Genomic DNA, 14,738 nt, shown 5'->3' on the forward strand with positions numbered 1-14,738 from the left:
CTGGCCAGCTTCTCCATTTCTATTGGTAATACCAACTTCTTTATAATTTACTTGGTCAGAAATTTTAGAGTACTTTTATTCTTCTCCTGATACTGGGGACTTCCTTTACCCTATTTCATTGACTGTAACCCTAGTTCAGACTTTTATCACCTAATTCTTGGAAAAATGCAACAAAGTGACTGGCTGGAGAATAATTCTGGCTCAAATGTCTTCCCTTCTCAAATCTGTACTGCATCATGTCTTTGCAAGATCATTGTCAATGAAATATTTTATTTGTGAGTACATACACTGTTCCCTTTTCCAAGTATTTTTGCATAATGAATGTATGACATTCCATTCCCTTATACGTAACCTTATTTAATGCTTACATGAACTAAATGAGATAGTGTTTTTATCTCCATTTCACAGATAAGGAAATTAAGATTTAGGTTACCTGCCCAAAATCACAGTTACACCAATGACAAAACGGTAGTTAGTATTTTTATCTCTATTTTACAGATAAAGGAATTAAGATTTAGGTTACCTATCCAAAGTCACAGTTACACCAATGACATATGGTAGAGCTGAGGGCTGAACACAGGTCTTTTTAGCTGAAAACTCTGAACTCAGCTTAATCACTGTGCTACTAATATCCCAAGTTTAAATTCCTCTTCACTTTGGAGGATTTCCATGGTATAGCCTACCAATCCTACTTAACTTCGCTTTTCTGCTGCACTTGGATTTTCTATTTCATATTTCAAATATCTTTCTAGTTATCTCCTGGGCATTGCCCTTCTCTACTTCAAGTAGATTGTAAGTTTCTTAACACCTTACTCTTACTACACTTGCCTTGCATTTCTACGAAGATCTACTAGTGTAGATGGCACAGTAAATTCTCAGTGAATAATTTCGAAAATCTTTAGCACAGTTCTTGGCTAAACAAGAACAGATGCATGTTTAACAAACGGTACCAATGATAATTATTATGCAGGGACTGATGCATCGAATTGAAGACCTATTAGGAAACCGGAAAATTCTGATCTCTTCCTCAGTCCTAAGAACTGTTTTTTGCTTGCTCTCTTCACAATTTAGATTAGTGGTTTCCAATATTAAGTGAGTACATTTCAGTCTTATCTCTCCTTTCTCCCAAGTATGATATAGACATCACTGTAACATTAACAGCAAAATTTCGTCCATTACTGCTGTCTTTGAGGATATTTTGGAAAATGGAATAGTTATAGTTACAGTTTTGAAATAAATGGTTAATCCGCTACCTACAGATGGATCTATCGATGGATCAACTTCATTTAAGTTTCATGAAGTTACTGGTGTCTTCCTGGCTCAAGTTTCTGATGTACAGAACCTAGCATTCTTCAGGCATCTCCCCTGTGGTATAATCCCTGCTTCATTCTGGCGCTTCGAGCAGATTTGGTTCACATCCAGCAACAGGAAAACCCGGCCTTTAGGCCTTGCATGTTTTACATGACGCATGAAAATTGCCGATTTAGGGCCTCCCCAGTACTGCTTGCCGAAGGTCCGGCGCATGCGTCCCGTCCCGGGTGAGCGCCGTCGCGCCACATACGTCACAAACTCTCCGGAAAGCGCCGCTGCGTAAACGGCGGAGGCGTGTCTTTTGGTCCCTCCGCATGTAGTTACCTGAGAAACGCGGGAAGTTGGGTCGGGGCACTGTTGCTCCTGTAGCCTAAATTGTTTTATTTCTGGAGAGAGCCGTGAGGTTGTCCTCGGGCCCAAGTCCTTAGGCCAATTCGGTTTTCTGGCTCGGTGCAATGGAGGTAGTGGAGGCCGCTGCCGCTCAGCTGGAAACTCTGAAATTCAATGGCACTGGCTTTGGAGTTGGCGAAGGTCCAGCGGCGGCGTCTCCGGGCTCCGCTACTGCGCCAGGGACACAGCCGTCGCTACAGTCGCATGAGGGGTCCCCGGACACTGGGCAGACCGTGGAGGTTAAGCCTGCCGGGGAGCAGCCGCTGCAGCCCTTTCTGAACGCCATCCCGGCCGGGACCCCAGCGCCGCAGCCACAGCCTCCAGCTGAATCGCCGGCCTGCGGGGACTGCGTCACCTCCCCGGGAGCCGCAGAGCCTGCGCGGGCCCCGGACCACTTGGAGACCTCGGAGTCGGACTCGGACTCGGACAGGTCGGGTGCCTGCAGGACCCGGAGCTGTGGGGAGAGGTCTTGTAGGACGGGCAGGGGAAGCCGGGGCCTAGGAGCCTAGAGGTTGCGGGTGTGGGCCCTGGAGGGTGGGGCAGGTCGCTGATGCTCCGGGCGCACGTGTTGACGTGTTGGCTCTGTGCCCATTATTCGCTACCTCTTTCAGCAGGTCGCGTTGTGAATCTGAGCTTAGTTCTCCTTTCCTAGATTTGGTAACCTGATGGGTTCTATGTATATAGATCGTATCAGTTTTAGAAAACTCGAGGATCTTAGGTTATTTCCGTAATTATTCAGTTTAGGCTGTATTTTTGTGGTTATAATGAGTTTTATATCAGTTCTGATTTTTTTTTCCATCACTTTTCGGCCTTGTTTTTTGAACCAGATACATTGAGATCAGAAAAAGGATTATTTTCTTTCAAAGCTGACTCTTGATAATTATGTAAATGTATAGAGTCCTTGTAGGTAACACGTGTTCGTGAAAGTAGCTAAACTGTTATTTAGGAGTATTTTATGCTTCTTAACGTTTTATGAGAGCCTTTTCCCCTTCCCCCACTTCTGTCTTTTAAATACGAAACCTTTGGGCTGGAGAGAACTCCAGCATGTGGGCTATTACTAAACCACACTGAACATTGTCCACAAATAGTTGAGTGCGTTGAGTGGGGTACTAAACAGGTTAACAACATAGACACGTGGTGAGGAGGTGAGAAGTTTAGTTTTCAGGAAGGTCATCAGTGGGTGAGTGGAGAAGGCTGAAAGATTTGAGTAGAAGGAGAGGGTGTGAAGTACACTGGGAGGGGGAGTAACTGTGAACAAGGTTGGATTTCTTGGCAGTACTAAGATTGCAGTATGGTCGTTTTGTGGGATTTTAGAATTCATTTTACTAGCAAGGAAAAATTTGGGGATAAGTTTTGAAAGCAGAAGGAATATAGCATCATAATAGGCCAACTTAGTGTCAGGGTGCCACTTTGACTCTCCTTGTGGGTGATGGCAGAGAATACCAAATATTTGAAAAAATCAAAAGGGATACAACTTTCTGCTTGTTTCAGCAGTGAAATCAAATGGAAACTGAAGGGGAGAACAGATTTAGTTAGGATCATGCACTTTTCCTTGTTTTAACTTGCTGCAAGTGTGATATGTGTAGGCCATTCATACAACGGTGGCCAATATGCAGTGAGAGATTGGATATGGAGTTCAGAGATGTCCTAGCTGAAGATTTAGGCGTTAATGTCACATGGATGATGATTGAAATCATTAACGTTTATGGGATTATCCAGGAAGTAATGCAGAAAGAGGAGGAAGTGAGAGAACCCTTAAAAATAGTACATAAAAGTGCTTGAAGTGAGGAGCCAACAAACAAAATTTAAACTGAAACAGTAGTTGCTGTTAACGATAATTTCTGTGGAAGGTAAGTACCAAGTGAGTTTTCAGAAAGTGGAACGGTCCACATAATTTAGTAACAGAATTCCCCAAGTTGTCTGGATATTGAGAAGAAACTCATTGGTAATTAAGCAATCTGGTTATTGGTGCCTAAGTGAGGTGCCATGCCCAGAGTTTGTTGCCTTTTCTTGGTGATTTGTCACATGCTTGCTTATATTCAGACAGGTGTATGATATGTGAGACTATTGTCATAAGAGGATCTGGGTTATAGCAGAGGTTGAAAAATGTTACTGGTAGACTAAAGACTATTCTCCCAATATATCAGCTTTGAGGTTCTAGCTTTTGAATTAGAACAGCAATAGTAAAGATGTAGTAAAGATGATATTTCTTAGTTGAATAATATTATTTTAATGTCATTATAATACTGTACTTTTTTTAAAACTTTTTTATTCCCTACAGTGAAACAGATTCAGATAGTTCAAGCTCATCGTCTTCCTCCTCATCTTCCTCCTCATCTTCCTCTTCTTCCTCTTGTGTATCACTTCCTCCAGTGCTGTCAGATGGAGACGATGATTTACAAGTTGAGAAGGAAAATAAGAATTTTCCTCTTAAAACAAAAGATGAATTACTTCTTAACGTAAGTACCTAGATGTACTTAGTTTGAATGTTTTAAAATATATTCTGGTACCGATATTGATCTAATTTTGCCTCTATCTGCTCCATAAATTTGAAGTCCATTCTCAGCTTAATGGGCATGCTTTTGCCGTGTCTTGGCTTTCTTATGTAAGAGAGTAGTGATCTAGATAATTCTAAGGTTGCTTCTGACTCTCACATTTGATAATGGTTCTGATTGTGGCAACTTCAGCTTTGAACTTTCCATTTTTTTTGCATTCCCTAAAGAAGATTTCTTATTTTTATTTTTTTGGTCTACAAGTCAGAAAATGTATTGATTGCATTTAGAGAAGTAGAAAGTGAAATTCAAAGGATTGAGGCTTGTTAGGATTTCTGTTTACTTGAAGTTTTTGGAGCGTTTTTATGATTACAGTTAATTATAGAATGGTATTTATTGGCACTTGATAGGTTTGGTTTGCAAAGTTAACTCTTAAAGGTTATTTCCTCCTGTGCTGTAAACCATCCTTGGGAGGATGATACTAGTCTGACTGAACCCTGTGACCCAAGAGGAACGGCTTCTCAGAAGAATTTCAGAATGTAGGCTATGTTACCACATTGTTTTTTTTTCCACCCCTGCGTGTACTTTTAATTATTAATGCTTTAAAAATATTTAATGATCACCAATCGTAATTATTTTATAACACTTAAATTGTTAAGATAGCTTAATGCAAGATTTGAAAAAATAAAGCCTACAGGACTCCGGAGCCTTTTTTAATGAATGGATTCTACCAGTGTTAATTATTTGTCTTTTTCTCTACTCATAACAAGAAATTTTCTGTCTCACTTATGCTTTATACATTGAAAACCTTGGGATTTGTTTGCAACTTAATCAGTGACTCATGTTTTCGTGCTACAGATATGTTGGTATTTCTTAGTGGTCTTTGTACACAAAGGCTCCCAACTTACAGCTATTTTCTGAAAGTAGGAGACTTGTTTGGTCTTATTTGCTTGTCTCTTGATCATCTTTCTACGTTAAGTTTCTTATTAGAGTATAATCAACAAAGGAAAGACCACAATACTTCTGTAAATGCATACATATCATTGTCTTATCTTACTAGATCTGGAATTCTTACCTTAAGCATTTCTTCAGATTTAATGCAAAGTCTTAGCATATTTGCTTAGGTATTTTTCTAGACAAAATGCCCCTGTTTTCATCAGAAGATCAAAAAGGATTTGTGGCCACAAAGAGTCCAGGTACAAGTTCTTTGATAATTGAGTTCATATGAGGTCCTTGTAACTCCCATAGTGCCTGGTAGAGTTCTTTACAAATAATGGGTTCTCAGGCCAAAGTAATATATGATTATAGAATAAGTGTGTGAATAGGCATTTTATATTTATTCTTTACGAAATTATTATAGCGCATCTGCCGTTTGCCAGGTGTTGTAAACGAGACCAATCCAATTTCTGCTCTTAAAGTGACTAATGGAGGGACACAGACAGTAAATTAAGTAGAGACAAATAAATTTAGTTGCTAAAGTGCTATTGAATGTGTGAGTGTATGTTTGCCTCAAAAGACTAAATTTCATGTGAATGTTGTTAGCTTTTCAAACTTGGAATGGTGGGTTGGTCTGTTCCTTTCTGTGACCATTTCAACAGCTCTTTGGGAATGATGGAAGAGGCAATTTATAGTCTTTATTTGGGAAACTTATTAGAAGTCCTTCAGACTACTCTGCTGCTAGAGATAGGTAGAGGAATGGATGAGTTCCTCAGTCTGCCCCAAATCTCTAGTTTATAGGTCTTGAAGATATTAGGACTTCTTCAGGGTTTCAAATCTTAAGTTTAAGGGAAAAGAATGGCTTTGTCCTGAGTACCAAGGATAGTGTACAGTCACAAGTATGTAATGTGTTAGCAGTCTGCCTCTTTGTCTGTTTCTCAGGGCTGGCAGTTTGACCACTGATAGACTCTTGCATGAAAGTGATGGAGATGACTTTTGCTGGCCTGTGGTCTGTTACACAGCCTTGAACAAATCATTGAGGCTAGTGGAATGGGTATTCAGATTGCTTGGCTGTGAGTCACATAGTCACTCCTGTTTGTGTAGGTGAGCGTGTAGGAGAGAGTGAGGAGAGCATGTGTAGGAAAATGAACACTTGAAAGAGCACGTGGGCTAGTGAGAGAGGGTGGGAGTGCATAAGAGCCAGTTGACAGAAAGGGAGTGTGAATGTGTATGTATTATGAGAAGGATGGGGTGTTGGATGTGATATCAGCCCTATATAAACCAGATGGAATGGTTTATCTTTCACAGGAAAGGGAAACGGGAGGCTGGGCAGACAGTAATAATAGGTTATACTCTATAGAGGGAAAGGGAAATACTTGGAAGTGGTTATCATGTGTGACTTATGTTGGACTCGTTATGGGGAACAGAGACTGGAGGTTTATTTGAAAGCAGCTGGGAACTAAGGCAGCTATGAGGGCCAGTCACACTGTTTCTTTTACATGCCCTCTTGGATAGTCTCACAGTTCTCTGTATGTTGTTTTAGTCTTTCATTATTGTCTGGCTTCCTCTGTTTATCTGTAGATTTATCTTTTTTTTTTTTTTTGAGATGAAGTTTTGTTCTTGTTGCCCAGGCTGGAGTGTAGTGGTGAGATTTTGGCTCCCTGCAACCTCTGCTTCCTGGGTTCAAGTGATTCTCCTGCCTCAGCCTCCCAGGTAGCTGGGATTATAGGCATGCACCACCACGCCTTGCTAACTTTTTTCATATTTTTAGTAGAGATGGGGTTTTGCCATGTTGGCCAGGCTTGTCTTGAACTCCTGACCTCAGGTGATCCACCCGCCTCAGCCTCCCAAACTGCTGGGATTACAGGCGTGAGCCACTGCACCCGGCCAGATTTATCTTTTTAATTCAGTTTATACATGAATTTCTGTATCTCTGGCTCTAAATATGGCATCTGTTGCTTTTCATATCCTGTGAACTGGCTAATTAGTGTTGTATTTCTCTGCTTACTTTTGGGACAATCCTGTTGTTTAGCTTAGATTTTTTTTTAATTGCATTTTAGATTTTGGGGTGCATGTGAAGAACATGCAAGATAGTTGCATAGGTATACACGTGGTAGTGTGATTTGCTGCCTTCCTCCCCATTACCTATATCTGGCATTTCTCCCCATGCTATCTCCCCCCTAACTCCCCACCCCCTGCTGTCCCTCCCCTGTTCCCCACAACGGACCCCAGTGTGTAGTGCTCCCCTCCCCTGTGTCCATGTGTTCTCATTGTTCAACACCCGCCTATGAGAACAGGCGGTATTTCATTTTCTGGTCTTGTGTCAGTTTGTTGAGAATGATGTTCTCCAGGTTCATCCATGTCCCTACAAAGGACACGAACTCATCATTTTTGATGGCTGCACAATATTCCATGGTGTATATGTGCCACATTTTCCCTGTCCAGTCTATCATCAGTGGACATTTGGGTTGGTTCCAGGTCTTTGCTATTGTAAACAGTGCTGCAATGAACGTTCCTGTGTATGTGTCCTTATAGTAGAACGATTTATTCCTCTGGTATATACCCAGTAATGGGATTGCTGGGTCAAATGGAATTTCTATTTCTAGGTCCTTGAGGAATCGCCACACTGTCTTCCACAATGGTTGAACTAATTTACACTCCCACCAGCAGTGTAAAAGTGTTCCTGTTTCTCCACATCCTCTCCAGCATCTGTTGTCTCCAGATTTTTTAATGATCGCCATTCTAACTGGTGTGAGATGGTATCTCAGTGTGGTTTTGATTTGCATTGCTCCAATGACCAGTGATGATGAGGATTTTTTCATATGTTTGTTGGCCTCATGTATGTCTTCTTTTGTAAAGTGTCTGTTCATATCCTTTGCCCACTTTTGAATGGGCTTGTTTTTTTTCTTGTAAATCTGTTTTAGTTCTTTGTGAATTCTGGATATCAGCCCTTTGTCAGATGGGTAAACTGCAAAAAATTTTTCCCATTCTGTTGGTTGCCGATTCACTCTAATGATTGTTTGTTTTGCTGTGCAGAAGCTTTGGAGTTTGATTAGGTCCCATTTGTCTATTTTGGCTCTTGTTGTCAATGCTTTTGGTGTTTTGTTCATGAAGTCCTTGCCTACTCCTATGTCCTGAATGGTTTTGCCTAGATTTTCTTCTAGGGTTTTTTTTTTTTTTTTTTTTTTTTGTTTTTGAGACGGAGTTTCGCTCTTCTTACCCAGGCTGGAGTGCAATGGCGCGATCTCGGCTCACCGTAACCTCTGCCTCCTGGGTTCAAGCAATTCTCCTGCCTCAGCCTCCTGAGTAGCTGGGATTACAGGCACGCACCACCATGCCCAGCTAATTTTTTGTATTTTTAGTAGAGACGGGGTTTCACCATGTTGACCAGGATGGTCTTGATCTCTTGATCTTGTGATCCACCCGCCTCGGCCTCCCAAAGTGCTGGGATTACAGGCTTGAGCCACTGTGTCCGGCCTCTCTTCTAGGGTTTTTATGGTGTTAGGGCTTATGTTTAAGTCTTTAATCCATCTAGAGTTAATTTTGGTGTAAGGTGTCAGGAAGGGGTCCAGTTTGCCGGTTTTTTTTTTAATTTTTTTATTTTTTAAAGAAAATGACAGTCCACTCTTTCAGGGGAACTGTCTCCTCTCCACAACTAGTCCTAGCTAGTGTGGTATGTGCCATTTTGTTCAGGCCTCCTGATATGTTACTTAGATTCTTGGGCAGCAAAGATTGTGTGTATCTTAGCTAGATGGAGCTTCAAGCTCCTTGTGGTCTATTAATTTAACTATCTAATGAAATTCTGAAGAAAATTAATGAAGTTTTCTGTCCATATTATCTTTGCTAAAAGGTATACACAAATTAAAATGTGCCAAACAGTTAAAACCAATTTTAGAATTTGTGCTGGACCTTCAGAGATCTGGACATAGACATGTCCAATTTAGCACAATTTAACCCAGTTTTATGTCCAACCACTTTCTAAAGTGTTTTCTAGCAGTTTCTTGTCACTCAGGCATTCTTGACTTAATTTTTACCTCCATTTAGTCTGTGCCTCAAGCAGGAATGTCACCTCTCTGGATCTATTCCTTTAACTCTTTACATTGTGGGTTGTTAGATCTCTGTGATCTATGTACAATGCAGATCTTTAGGTATAAGAGAACTACAGTTACATGAAGTAACTTTATGATTGTTCTTAAACCTTATAAAGATGTACTTTTTTTAATGGGAGGGTATGGTAAGGGGGAAGAGAATAAAAGAGGAATTAGTGAGCTATAGTGGCAGTGAAAAAGGCGAGTCTTAAGTGGCTCTCTTCATGTCACAATTATATAAGTTTAACCAGATAAAATTACTTTCTTAAACATAAACTCTTCTTTAATGCTCAGAAGGCTTATATTTAACCTACACAGTCACTGTAATGCAGCATACATATTACAGCTTTGGAACTACTTTGAGCCACGTAGAATGTATTCAGTGTTTCAATGAATTGGAAAATTGAGGTTCTTTTTGAACAATTTTTTTCAGCAGTTTATGCTCTGAACTCTTCATTCAAATGCATCAAGTGTAATTAAAAATGTAGAGTCATAAAAACATTTGGGATTATGATTTTTAAGGTTTTAATCAGAAATGAGTTTTATAAATTAGTGCCCATTGTTTTCTGAAAACCTGAAAGGCTTGACGTAACATTATAAAATTATAAGCACAATGTTTATGGAGATAAGAAACGGATAATACTTCAATAGGGATAATAATGTGTATCTAGGCATATGCTTTAGCATGACCAAGAAAAAAAAAATTAACACTTGTTGGCAATTTTGGGGGAAATTTAGCTGTTTTCCTTTGGTGACTGCTTATTTTATAAGATATGTGCATTTAGTAGTTAGGTTTAGTACTCTCTGTTCTCCTGATTGTAGCAGTGTGAACACGTTCTAAAATGTCCTAACATGCGTGTATGGAAATATCTGAACCACCTCAAGTGGTTAGAAGTTGCAGTTGAATATTTCGTGCCTATTTGATCTCCCATCATACATGAAATTGTATTGCATCTTCGTCTACACTTAGTAATTATCGATTGAATATATTGTTTTCAAGGCCTAACTTGGTTTATAAGTTTTGTCCTGAATTGAAGGCCTCTTTTAACTTAGGCTTTTATGACTGTAGGTATATTTGGAACTGTTAAATTCTATTTTAGAATACACTTCGCTAGCACTAACATTCTTTCCAAAGTGCTTGTTATTTAAAGAATAGTTTATATACTTAAAAGATATCATTTTTCATTAATATTCAGTGTTCTTCAAAAATAATAATTGGGTTTTTTTTTAATTAAAATTTTGCAGAGTGCTAACCATTACACCATGGAACCCACAAAACAATTAAAAAAAATTTTGTATTTCATTTTATAGAATTATTTCAATAAAGCTTACCTGAGGCATGAATGATCTGTAAACATCAAATAAGTACTGTTTTATTCAGTAGAGTATCCATATATGTCCTGTATATATACATATATAATCTTTTTTTTTTTTTGAGACGGAGTTTTGCTCTTGTTACCCAGGCTGGAGTGCAATGGCGCGATCTTGGCTCACTGCAACCTCCGCCTCCTGGGTTCAGGCAATTCTACTGCCTCACCCTCCTGAGTAGCTGGGATTACAGGCACGCGCCACCATGCCCAGCTAATTTTTTGTATTTTTAGTAGAGACGGGGTTTCACCATGTTGACCAGGATGGTCTCGATCTCTCGACCTTGTGATCCACCTGTCTCGGATTATTACATAGAAACATTCAGTTTCTAGGATCCCCCATTCTTCAGTAGTTTCCAATAAGTCAATTCTGCTGATTGCTTGAGAAGATAAAGACAAATGTGTGTGGCAGAGCAATAGAACTTGAGAGTGAGCATACACAGTTTAGCTGAAAGCAGAGTAACACCAGAGATTTAATGGCTGAATGTCAGAGAAGTACTGCACACAAGAAGTGATAGGATTGAGTGGAAGGGGAGGTAACTTGTACTGCAGTGGTGGAGGAAGGCGTCATGGCTTCAACTGAGGTGGAACAATAGATTGGAAAGGTGACAAGAGAACCTGTAAACTTTGCCAAGGAAAGGACCAAGCCTGTCACATGACAGTTTTATTCCCCGTGTCAGTTAAATAATAAGGGTTTCTGAAAAAATCGGGCCAATAATCTATGGCATTTTGCAATCATTTGCCAGTTTTTTTTTTCTCTTAGGGATATATAAAATCAGTGTCTTAAAGTTGATGAACTATAGACTCAATTAACATAAAAGATGTTTAGAATTATATTCATTGCTAGAGATTTTTTCCTTATTGACATGAATTATAGTTTTATTTCAGTTTTATATTTACGAAAATCAAATTTTGAAGGTATTCTTATGAACTTTGTTTCTCTAACAGTAATTTTAGAGAAAAACAGGTTGATAATATATTCATTTAAAAAAATATATCAAGATACTTCAAGGAAGTGTTGACCCTCATTTTTAATTGGCTTGTCTGAGTCTTAAGTTTAGTGTCATACACAATTGGGTAATGAAGGCACTAATGCTTACTGATGATAAATAGCTGAGTTCCATGGAAACTTGTAAAATTACTTCTCCTGAAGAAGTTAATGAATTAGACTACATGTTAAGTATGGTCATAGTTGACACTTTGTGTACAGACCTAATCCATTTTTTTTTTCCGATGTTTTACCAGCTATAGAGAAAAAAAAAATTCAGTCATGGCTCTCAGTACTCCAGAGATTGGATCCTACTTTCCAACCATATCTGTGAAGGCTCACCTAATAGCATCAGGTAATTGGCTGCCACATGCATGTCCTATGTTGGGTAACATGAGAAAAGTGGTTAAATAATTTCATTCCACCTTCCTCACTTTTCTCAGTTTTCTCCAAATTGACACCAAAAAGGATTAGTGTTCATTTGCAATGTTTGATTCCTTCCCCTACCAACCTCTGCTATCCTTTTGCTATATTTGTGAGTGAAAATCCAACTGAAGGTTCTTTAGATAATTTTGCTTTAGAAAGTCATCAAATTACTGATAGTCCCTTTTTTTGCTCCATAAGCCTTCACAAATGCTAGAAAAGTCAAGGGTGTAGTAAATTTTAAGTGTTATCTTTTCAGAGGGCCACTTTTGACATATTACGTCCTTCTGTTTTTGCATTGAAAGTTTTAGGCACTCATTTTTTGACTGATATGTCTATAACTTAATTTTTAATAGGATGGATTTTTGATGTTACTCTTTGGAATGTTTTGCTTAGCTGAGTAACCTTGTAGGCCATACAGATGTCAGAGAATTAAAATAAAATAATTTTATAACACAGACAATAATTGCTCTTTCATGGGTATTCCAGAAGTCTGGTTAGGATCTTGCATTTCTTTAGTGCCATAGTTGTGAGTATCTGCTATCACAGAGGTCGGTAATTTTTTGTTCAAATCTAGTATGTAATTTCTGTATTAATGTGTTGTCTTTTTGATTACATGCAACTGGACATTTAAATTGTTGTTAACTATTTGTACAACTGTTTAGAACTTTTGCTCAGTTTCCTTACTATTCGTAGAAAATGAAACCAGAAAGAAAGAGACTTGTCTGAAGTCATATAAGTGGGGCGGAGCAGATTCTGAACTCTTAATAAGTACATGCTAAACTGCTGTGTTTTTACTATTTGTGGAGACCTGCATAGCGACATTGGAATCTGGTCATTTGGACCTTCTCATTATTTGGTTCCTGAATAATAATTATGTAGCATATTCTCTCAAAGTGAAGGATGAATGTATCATCTAATGTAAGCTTTTTAAAATTGTATTTGCTTGGCTTATATTGCCTCTCAATAAAGGCTTTGACTTGGAACTCTGTAGTGTGTAAAAAATGATCGAGGTTATTTAGTAGGTTGGATTTTAGTAGTTCATGTGCCAAGGGCTGTGATATTTGGGGATTTTTATTTCCATGCAGCCTTTTCATTTGCTAATGATGTGAATGAAATAGTTCTCTTCCTTTCCTTTCCTACCCTTTGTTATGTATTGAAGTCTTGAATAAATGGGTCCAGAAAAACTTTCTCCTGTTCTTTGATTTTTTTTTTGTTAGTAAACATTTATGATCATAATTTTATTTGCATGATAAAACAGTTATTTCTAACTGCAGATAATGTACATCCAGAATAGATTTTTGGTTGCATTTTAATTTTGGAAAACAATAAAATTAAAATGTAGATTTATCACAAATCTTCATTTCCCGAGTATTCAGGTTAGCATTAAGACTTTATTAGTAATATGGTACATGCTGTTAAAATGTGGTATTAAAATTTTACCTGTATTAAGGCCAGAAATAAATTGATATTATTAATACCTGGGTATATGTTTTGTAATGGAGGGCTTTTTCGATGTGTGAGAATGTAAAGCAGTGCTGTGTAATAGAGTTTTCTCCAGTAATGGAAAGTCAGTATTATGCTGTCTTGAAATGTTGCTAGTGTGACTGAAGACTGAATGTTAAATTTTATTTAATTTTAACCAATTAAATTTAAATTTGTAGCTAATATTGAGTAAATAAAATAAAAAGTCTTTCCTGTCTACTCACCATTCTTTTAACAAGGATTGTGGGGTAATCCAGGCTGATAAATTAATCTGCAGTAAATAGCTTTGTCTTTTATTTTTAGTACCCTTGGTTTGTGATGAAGAAGGTCTTTCTATCCCAGGCCTGTCTTATCACCTCTGCCTTCAATTTTTTCAGTTGATTAGTATGCCTTTTATTTCTGATTCTTTATATCTTTTGTGCACTGCCGAAATGGTAATGCCTCACAGTAGGTTTTCTGGCTATATTTTCCCCCTTACTGGATTGTGTTAGTGTGTTTCTCTTCTCCGTCACACATATACATCCTTCCCTGATAGGTGGAAAAGCAAAGTGATTGATTTTTTATCTCCTTAAAGGAGATTATGTATCTGAGATTTAGTCATTATCATAGGGGGAGCAGCAGCTGTGTTATCAGGGAATCAAGTGTTAATCTATAATTGTATTAGTGTTCACTGCTGCAACCCAGAGGTATCTATGCATTGATCCTAGGCAGTTAAGCTTCTTGGAAGCCTGGCTTTTAAATTTTATTTTTGAGATTAGGTTCAGGTCTTTCTCATTCTTTGAGGATTCTGTATCAGGTTATATTTTCATTAGCTGATTTCTGCTCAGAATAAAAAAAGACTGACTTCTGAGATTTTTGTTAAACTTGAACTGATGAGGTAGATGAGTTCATTTAATAAATATATATTAATACTAAATGCCTGCTATGTGTTAGCCATCTTTTGGGTACTATAGCAATGAGCAAGACTAAGTAGTTCCTAGTTATGAATAGGACTAAAAAGTCCTAGTTATGGTTGGTCTTATTGTCTAGTTAGAGAAACAGACATGAAGTAAATACAGAAATGTTAGACAATAGTGTGTTTAGAAAAAAGCAAAGCAGCAGGATAGTTTGATAAAGGATGACTAGGCTTAGTAGTGATACAGTACATTAAATCTGCTAGTTGAGAAAGAGATGATATTTGGCATTCATACATCAAGACAAAAATCTTCTATTACCTTGCTGACATGCTCCAAAGGAAATTGCTTTTAGAACCTTTCAG

General features: G+C 38.3%; 1 protein-coding gene across 2 annotated transcripts in view; it reads left to right on the forward strand.

Annotated features, from left to right (window-relative positions):
- Nucleotides 1–1,575: 1,575 nt before the first annotated feature.
- The window catches only part of NAF1 (nuclear assembly factor 1 ribonucleoprotein), a 44,296-nt gene continuing 31,133 nt past the window's right edge, over nucleotides 1,576–14,738 (forward strand). For both annotated transcript variants that reach the window (XM_002745275.7, XM_008992522.6), the window contains exons 1-2: nucleotides 1,576–2,131; nucleotides 3,983–4,160. In XM_002745275.7, coding sequence (XP_002745321.2) covers nucleotides 1,767–2,131; nucleotides 3,983–4,160 — 543 coding nt within the window. In that variant the 5' untranslated portion in view covers nucleotides 1,576–1,766. The remainder of the gene's footprint in view (nucleotides 2,132–3,982; nucleotides 4,161–14,738) is intronic.

This window comes from Callithrix jacchus, chromosome 3 (genome assembly GCF_049354715.1).
Source record: "Callithrix jacchus isolate 240 chromosome 3, calJac240_pri, whole genome shotgun sequence".
Taxonomy (NCBI): Eukaryota; Metazoa; Chordata; class Mammalia; order Primates; family Cebidae; genus Callithrix; species Callithrix jacchus.